This window comes from Camellia sinensis, chromosome 3 (assembly GCF_055761805.1).
Source record: "Camellia sinensis isolate YWXY chromosome 3, ASM5576180v1, whole genome shotgun sequence".
NCBI lineage: Eukaryota > Viridiplantae > Streptophyta > Magnoliopsida > Ericales > Theaceae > Camellia > Camellia sinensis.
The window spans coordinates 64,015,001-64,024,686 of NC_138963.1; the positions used below are offsets into that span (position 1 = coordinate 64,015,001).

Sequence of the window (9,686 nt, forward strand, 5' to 3'; positions counted from 1 at the left end):
TTTTTAATTTTTTGTATTTTTTTGTTTTCAATGAATTTTTTAAATATTTTAAGCAATTTTTTTTTTTTAATTTTTAGACACACCAACATAAATACACTTAAAAAGTATAATATTTGTGAAAAAAATCTTTAAAAAATTCACTAAATACCAAAAATAAAAAAATAAAACGAAAATTCAATACATTTTTCGTATTTTTGAATATTTATTAATTTTTTAAAATATTTTTTCACAAATATTTTACTATTTAGATACATCTAAGTAAGGTGCATCTAAAAAAGTAAAAAAATTGATTAAAATTTTAAAAATATTCACTAAAAACAAAGAAAATGAAAAACTCAATTTCCAAAAAACTGAAATCAAATACACTAATTATACTTCCACTAAAACAATTACCATTACTATATCATGTTCGCATTATATTTTAACCGTTTAACTAATAAATCTCACAAAGAACACCCTCAACATGTAGCACAATTGGTGGCACAAGTCATATTCAGGTGCCTTAACCTAATGGTTGGTCAGGGAATTTTAACTCCGCTTCCCCCTACCCTAGCAAAACCAAAAAAAAAGAAAGAAAAAAAACTGAATTTCTTAACAACTCTATAGCCAATAATAAATTAATAATAATAAAAATGACAACATCTACAACAACAACATATCAGTATCCCCAAATTTTGTGAATAATGTAAGATTTTTGATCAAATTACTAAATCTTGCCCATATATTACCAAGCTTTTCAACTCAAGCACATCCAAATCTAAGCAAGAATAGAGAGTTAAAGAGAGTGGAGTTGAGTTGAAAGATTGTGGCTGGGATGAGGTGAAGAAAATAAAGGGTGAAGGTGTTATAGATGCTAATTCTAAAGAGATAAAAGGTGAACCATTTATTGGATGATGCATCGTCTTCAAATTATTTTGAAGTACTTGCCTCATGCTATCCTAAGGGCAAGAACCAAAAGGTATTTCAGAAAGTAAGAATAAAGCAATTTGCCCATCAAAAAATCTAATGTTAATCAATCAAAGGGTATTGTTGAGGAAGAAGATAATGGAGACATTGAGATTCACCACAACAATAGATAATTGAGGCAAATATTTGCCCGTGTAAGAATGAAGAAAAAGGGAATGTGGTAAGCTCTCCTTCCCCTAGGGATGCCAATTGAAAGAAGTTAAATCAAACTATCCACAATCTTAAGCTTGTTAGAGGAAAGAAGATTGCAAATCTATCCATCAAACCTAGAAAATCATGCCTCAAGCGTTCAAAATTGCTAAGTTTTAACAAATAGATCAATGAGATGGGGGCTAATTTCTTTGCAGATTGTGTTGGCGTTTTTCTCTTCTTGAGCCTATCCCTATCAGGTTGTCAGATGTTCTTCACTTTCGAGTTTTATTTTTTGGGTTTTTAGCCTAGCCTCTAGGACTACGAGGGGTTTTTTTTTTTTACAACAATGATTTAGACCACTAAAAATTACACCACTAATAGCACTAATACATTGGGAATGACAAAAAAAAAATAAAAAAATAAAAAAATAAAAACAAGGCATAGAAAGTGGCCGGGGTCCACTGCCACATCATTAGTGCTCTCTTTAGTGATCCCTTTTTAGTGCTCTCAAGCATTTTTCTTTTTTTTAAGGCTAGGCTTGTGTTCTTCTCAAAAACAATTTTTTTTTAAAAAAAAAAGGAGAAAAAAAAAGGAGAGAGAATAAGACTAGGCCTAAATTTAACAGTCAGAAGTATCAAATTATGGATGATTGAAAAACTCAACTTACTCAATCTTATCAGTAAGCACTCTTACAAGTCTAAACATATCCCATCCTTGATCCACTCTTAGCCAAAAAGAGGAGCACAAATGTAGCCACCATTAAAAAGAAATTAAAAAATAATACCAACTTTTGGGATTTCACACAATACCAATAATGAACAAAGAAAACAATAATCGTGTTAACATGCCCTATATGCCCAACAATGGCATAAAGGCAATCTCTCACCACCTGCATTGCCCAGAAAAAAAAATAAAAAATCCCAACTTTCTTCCCACAACTCCTCTATATCCCATTCAAAAACATGTGTATATATATATATATATATAAAACCCAAAAAATCATAAACATAGCGTGCAAATTCGAATCCAAATATATACACATACACAACAGAGAGAGAGAGAGAGAGAGAGATTACCGCAGATCTTGATGGGAGCTTCGAGCTCTAAGAGATTGGGTTGTTGGAGGAAGATCTCTCTAGAAACGTTGCAGAGCTGTCGGATCTCGGGTTCGGCAAGCTGGACAGGCCGTATAGTCCTCGCTTGACGAGACTCCAATAGCCGATTGATTATCTCATCAAGTACCGCAGGGTCCATCCCCTGCCCATTTTGCGCCATTGATCCGTCTCTCTCTCTCTTTTCCCTTCAATCAATCCTTATTCAAATGACCCAGAAAACCCTAGATTTCAAACAAGAAGATGAACAGAAAAAATAAATTCTTGGCTTTGATGGGTGCTCAATCTTTTTCACTTTCTTTTCTTTTGTGAGTTTTTGTTTTGGATGAATAGCATTGGTGGGTTGAATGTACTTTTGTTTGAAACAAGAAAGAATATAGAGAGGGAGGTTGACAGACTTGTATTCTAAAACTACCTATATTATATTAGAGAGTCAGTCAATTTTAATGTATTAGTGATAGGAAGTCAATTTGTGGGCATAGTATATAATCTAAGGTTAAGTTTGGCATATTTTAAATAATTTATTTTTAGAAAATGTTTGACGGTCATAATTTTTGTGGCTTAAATGGCTTAAAATTGTCAAAACGACGTCGTTTTGATAATTTTGAAGTTATTTTGTACTCAAAACGACGTCGTTTTGACAATTTCGAGCTATTTAAGCCACAAAAATTGTGGCCCTCAATCATTGTTGTTTATTTTTTTATTTTTTTATTTTTTTTTCATCATATTATCTTTTTATTTTTTTACATATTTTTTCGTAAAAAGATAAAAAGTACACTTATTTAGGCCATTCCAAACAAGTCCTAAATAGAGTTCACTAAAAATATATATATATATATATATATATATATATATATTAGAGGTAGAAAAATTTGGATGGAGCCGTGAATATTACGGGAGGTGAATTTTTTTTTTTTTTGGTTAAGGGATAAGAGATGCCTGAGTTAGCTTCTTAAAATCAAATCTTAAATAATTGTGTAGAGACCACACTTATCATTATTTTGAGGTGATTGGATAATATTTTAAATGAATTGAATTTTATAAGATTCGAATTTGCCTTATTTATTTATCAAAGAAAATTTATTTTAAACTCAACTTAATAATTAATTCATCTCCAGCTTAATTTAGCTCGGCTAATTAATATTAATCAAGTATAAGCTCAATTAGAAATTGATAATAAATTTCTTTATTATTATTAATATTATTTAGATAATTATATTATTTACACATATTTTTATATTATTAAATGCATGAATAAAATGTTTATCTTGTCTTGTTATTTGAATAAAAACTAAATGAGTGAATTTGAGCTCGACTTGATTATTAAATGAATTTAAAATTTTAATTCAAGCTTATTTATTTATTTAATGAATATAATTGCCCTATTTTGATAATTAATACAAATTTGCCATTTAATAGTTTACAATAAAGTAAGTGTCAACGAATTCGTACCTACAATTTCAAGATTAATAGGCGGAGCTTTTAACTCTAAAATGCAAAGATAAATTAAACGGATGCCTTCTAAAATAATAATCAATTTTAACGGCCCATTTAAGTTAATCAATTAATTAATTGTTTCAATTTTGACTCAATTTGTAATACTTGATACATGATGTCACATGATGTCACAATAATCAAATGCTAACATTTAATTCTTTAGTCAATTCTTCACCATTCTCTTTATTTCTTCTTCAACCTTTCGTCTTTATTACCATGATCCTTCCACCAATCCCTGCCATTGCTCCTTTACACAACCCTACCCCTCACTTCACTTCCTTTGCCATAATCTACTTTTAATCTTTCCCAATTCAAAGACATTTCCCTTCGTTTCCGATCTGGATCATGCTGATTGATGGCTTCCTAGGATGTGTTATTTTTAGGATAAATTACAAATACACCCTCTTGAATAAGAGTGAGCAGAGGATATATCGATCCGTCCAAACCAATTGAACTGATTCGATCCGCCGCATTTTGAATGAATGCGTGATGACGAGTAGACGGTTGCGAATTAATTTTTTTCAATCCGTCTAGTTTTGGACGTATGACGGATTTGAGGCTACTTTAACTGCAACCGAACCACCAAACCGCGAGCATCTCTAGTAATTTGTAAAATTTTATATTTTCAATTTGTTTAGATATTTTGTTTGTATTTTCAATTAAAAAAGAGTTTAAATATTATGTTGAAAAAGAGTTTTCAACTTGAATATATTTTTTGAATTGAAAAAAATAAATGTATTATTTATCTATATTTTTTAGTTTTTAAATCTAACTCTAAAAATAATAAATAAAAAAGATGATATTTGCTAATTGATTTTTGTTTTTAAAAACATATATAAATATAACAATACAGAGACATACAATCTCTACTACTGCTCTATTCAAGATTTTGGTGGTTTGAATTATTTTTATATTTTAAGAACTATAGATTGTTATACTTCATATAATACTTTATGTCAATGATGTGTGCTATGATTGTAATATGTGGATGATGCATGCAGTGATTGTAATATTTTAAAATTTCAAACTTTCTTTCTTTGAATGAGGCATATAGTGATTGTAATACTTTTTTAAGTCATTGACTGTAATACTCTTTTTTTTTAAGTGCACAAGTTAAATTATGTTGAAAATTTATAAAATTTTAAACCGCAAAACCGATTCGTATCCATCTGTCAATCTGCTCAATCCACATCCACCAGATTGGCAGACGGATGCGGATTGATTTTCTCTAATCTGCCATTTTAGCGGACGGATGGCAGATTGGAGGTTCTGTAGCCGCAACTGACCTGCGCCCACCCCTACCCCTACTCCTACCCCTGAGGTTTGATTAAAATACGAATCGCCTCCTGTGGTTTTGAAAATTACATTCCACCCATTAAGGTTTCTAATTTCATAACAAATTGCCACTTTTATTAATAAATCATCAAGTCAATTAACAGTTTTAATGATGTTAAAAATATGTTTCAATTAATAATTTAGGTAATTTTATTATTGTATAGAAGAGCAATTATGAATTTTATTTTTTTGGTTAATTCTGTTAAATAAAAAATTCTAATAAGGGGATATTTGGAAATTTTCAAATCACAGGGGGCGATCTGTATTTTAAGCAATCTCATGGGGTGTATTTATAATTTACCCTTATTTTTATTAAGGCAAATTACTACATTCCCTTTGAGATTTAACTATATTATAAATTCTCTCTAAGGTTTCAGAAATTACATTTCGTCCCCAGGTTTATATTCGCATAACAATTTAACATTTGCTGTTAACTAAACGTTAAGAATGATTAGTTGATATCACCAAAATATAAATTGATGGACGATATAGCCCCTGATACCTTTTCAAAGCACCAAACAACCTAATTTAACCTGAAAGGGCAAATTACCTACACCTCCCTTAAGGTTTAGTTAAATTACAAATTCTCCCCTAAGGTTTTAAAAATTACATCGCGCCCCACCGCAGTTAACGCTGTTAACGGGGATCATAAACTGACCAAAATGCCCTTTGACAAATAAGGACAAATTACCTACACCCCTTGAGGTCTAGCTAAATTACAAATTCCCTTATGAGGTTTAGCTAAATTATATTTTTTATATAAGTTACAAAATACAAAATGCAAAATTAAAATGGAAAAACACTTATCACACTACAAAAAATTAAGGTTTTAAAGACCAAAATTATTTTTAGGGGACCAAATATTTTTGTTACAAAAAGTGTCGTTATTATAATTTTAGCAATGAAAATTGGACATTAGTGATTAATTATTATATTTTTGGTACCAAATTTTTTGTCTAAAAAAATAAACCATTTTGAGATCAAATTATATTGTTCCTAAAAGTCTATTTATTAGTTTTTTTCAAAATTTTATAGCTAAAAGTCTTATTTTTGACTTTTCAGGGCAACCTTTTAGCAACTATCCTCACGACGATGGAAATTAGTCTCTAAATGTCTTTCATAACAAAATTTTCACTTCTAGAAATTAAAAAAAAAAAATGATCTCTAAAACTCATATATTGTAGTGTTAGAAGTGAAAATATCATAAAATTAACAAATAATTAAATAAGTTACCAACACAAAAAATGACTTATCAAAAGATTATTGGATATGTTTGGTCTATGAAGCACGGACACGGACACGCGACACGACACGGACACGCAAAAACGCAAATTTTCAAAAAATAGGGGACACGACACGCGGGGGACACGTTCAATATATATAATTAATTTTATTTATTATATGTCATAAAATTATTAAAAAAAATCAAATAAAGGTAATAAAATATACAAAATAACACTATTAAAATTATAAAAAATAAACATTTAATTGATTTAACATCATATATATCGTTCACAATTAACATAAAATAGCATTCCATCACTACATAACATGTCATTCGAAGCTACCAACCATCATTTGTTACAAAATGCATGAAAATCAAACCACAAAATATAAAATTATCCAATGTACCAACAACTATTACAAAATCCATAAATATCAACCTAAGTAGAGGAAACTATTACAACATCTTCACCACCGCCTCCATCTTTTCCTTCATCTGTAAATAGGACCGCCTCCATAGCCGATTCATCAAGTGAGAGGTTAGCTATCCCAAGCATTCTAATTTCATTAAGTGAGTCAAAGTTATCTTCGGCAATGTCCCACATTTTTGTCTCTCCTTGCAAGTATTGGGAGCTCCTCCTTGATAAAAGACGAAGATTGCTATAAATGAACACCAAATCCTCCGCTCGTTGAGGGACCATCTTGTTCCTTCTCACTGAGTGAATAAAGGAATAAGTACTCCAATTTCTCTCACAACAAGATGAAGAGGCAGGTTGCACAAGCAATCTCAAAGCTAGTTTTTTAAGAGATGGTGCATATGCACCATATGCACACCACCAAGTATAAGGATCCATGTGCCACCTATTATGAATGGAATTATACTCTGAGAATGCTTCAACATAACCCGGAAATTTTTCCAAACTCAGTTATCACCTTGGTTCGCTTCGTGATATCTTCAAAATACCTCTTAAAACACTTGTTCCTCTCACGTGTCACCTCTTCATCCCTATGTGGAGGAACTCTATTTTGATCCTCATGGAGCCACTCATCACTATAATACCTACAATCCAAAATAGGAAAAATAATTATTTCAAGAAAGACTAGATAAGTCCATTAAAATGAAATATCTAAAACAAATTTAAATGTCGTACTTACTTTGGATTCAATGAATGTGCCATACAATGGAGAGGAGTATTGTTTTTATTCCAACGATCCACGAGAATTTGATGCACCACATTGTAAAATGTAGATTCCTCATCTATTCTTTTCCCTTCATGCCTATAAATTGACATCTTCACTTTCTCTATCATTGAGTCCCACATATCATATACTAAGTGAAGGCAAGGTTTGTCCGTATCACAAGCCCTAAGCATGTCATGTATAGGACCCATGAAGGAAAGAATATAATCAATGTAATCCCACCACACATCATCCAAAATCTTTTCTTTCACAAATTTTGCCTTCCCAACATCATCCTCTCTATAGCGATTCCACTTGTCACTAATTACCATTGCTTGAAGACCACGTTTTATAAGCTTTAACCTTTTGAGCATAACAATTGTGGAGGCAAATCGTGTTTTGGCAACCGAAAGCAACTTCAATGACACAAATTCATTATACATAGCCAATCGCATTGTGTGATTAGAGATAAAATTCTTAATCATCAAACCATCTCCGGCAATATCACTAATCCAACTACATTCTTCATATGTGACTTCATTCCTCTCAATATTCTTTGCAGCACAAATATTTTTCAAAGCTAGATTTAATGTGTGCACCACACAAGGAGTCCATAGAATATGAGGGAATTGAGCTTCAATGAGTTATCCGGCTGCCTTACAATTATGAGCATTATCCGTGATGACTTGAACCACATTACTTGGCCCAACCTCATTAATCACTTCTTTCATCAAATTTGTAATGAAATATTTGTCTTTAGTTTCTCCAGAACAATCAACTGCTTTAATGAACATAGGCCCACTTTCACTCACTGCCATAAAATTAATCAAAGGCCTCCTTTGAGAATCACTCCAACCATCACTAACAATGCTCACCCCTTTTTCCTTTCATGTGCCCCTAATTGGTTGCAACAATTTATCAATATTTGCCCTCTCTTTTTGAAGTAATGTGGTTCGGAACAAATTATAACCGGGAGGCAAATATCCAGGAATATTATGATTTGCAGCAAATGTGTAAGAGCTAACATAGTAAGGATTTCTTGCAAGATTAAAAGGTACCCCCCGAGTAGAACATCCTAGCAATTTCAAAATGCAATTGCTCTCTATCCCTTCAAGTTGAATGCTTTCTCAATAGCACTCCCACTCCCACTCCCACTCTCACATGTTCTCCTCTTCTTTGATTCATAAGCATAACTATTACCCACTAATACAGTGGAAGGAGGGAATGGTACATTTTTGGGAAGAGCATTTTTAATTCTCAGCTCAGCAGCATCATTCTCATTTTGCAGTTGTGAAAGTTTTTGACTTGTCACTTTCTTACAAGCACCAATTCCCTTTCCTGGGAGTTTTAACAAGTGTGCCCTTACTCTTGTATATGAACCTTTGAAAGTATTATTACAAAATTTACATTGTAATTGGCAATTTCCTCCTCCTTCCCCAGATTTTGCTAATTTAGTTATATATTTCCACAATGGTTTGTTCTCATCAAAATCATCATCAGGTATATCATTAGAACTACCACTCGTAGCCATTGTTTCAGAATTAATAATTGGTCCCTATAATAAAATTAATAAATATACATTATTAAAATTATATCCTCAAATAATAGAAAAGAAAAAATAAAATCAGAATATAAAAAAAAGAAAAGAAAAGAAAAAATAAAATAAAACAAAATCAGAATTAAAGAAAAAGAAAAGAAAAAATTAAATTAATAAAAGAAAACAAATAAAATAAAAATCAGAATCAGAATAAAACAAAAAAATGAAATAAAAGAAAAAAATGAAATAAGGGCGAAGTAAATTGTGAGGAAAGAAGAGGCTGAGACAGAGAGAGAGAGAGCTATCGAAGAGAGAGAGAGAGAGCGATCGAAGAAGATCGAAGAAGAGTCGTACCTTAACGAAGCAGAAAATCGACTGAGGATCGCAGATCAAACAAAGAAGATCGAAGACCGACGACAGACGACCGACGAGGAGCAACGATCGACAAGAGAAGACAAACGACGAAGTCAGTTCCTCTCTCTTTCCCTCTTTCTCACCCTTTCTCTGCTGTTTATCTTCTATTCGAAAGCCGATTCGAAGTAGATTAGGGCAAATTTGATCTATTTTTGATTATTTTCAAATCGACCCCAAAAAAATTTAATAAACTGTGAAATTGCCCCCCGTGCGTGTCCCAAACGTGTCTATAGCGTGTCCAAAACGTGTCCGGATGTAAAAAAAATTTTAAAAAAATGGGACACTCTCCC

General features: G+C 31.7%; 1 protein-coding gene across 1 annotated transcript in view; it reads right to left on the minus strand.

The window, feature by feature from the left end:
- LOC114286903 (serine/threonine-protein phosphatase PP1 isozyme 2) overlaps window positions 1-2,697 on the minus strand; it is a 12,507-nt gene extending 9,810 nt beyond the window's left edge. Inside the window, exon 1 of the mRNA XM_028230130.2 lies at window positions 2,175-2,697. Coding sequence (XP_028085931.2) covers window positions 2,175-2,373 — 199 coding nt within the window. The 5' untranslated portion in view covers window positions 2,374-2,697. The remainder of the gene's footprint in view (window positions 1-2,174) is intronic.
- Window positions 2,698-9,686: the final 6,989 nt, after the last annotated feature.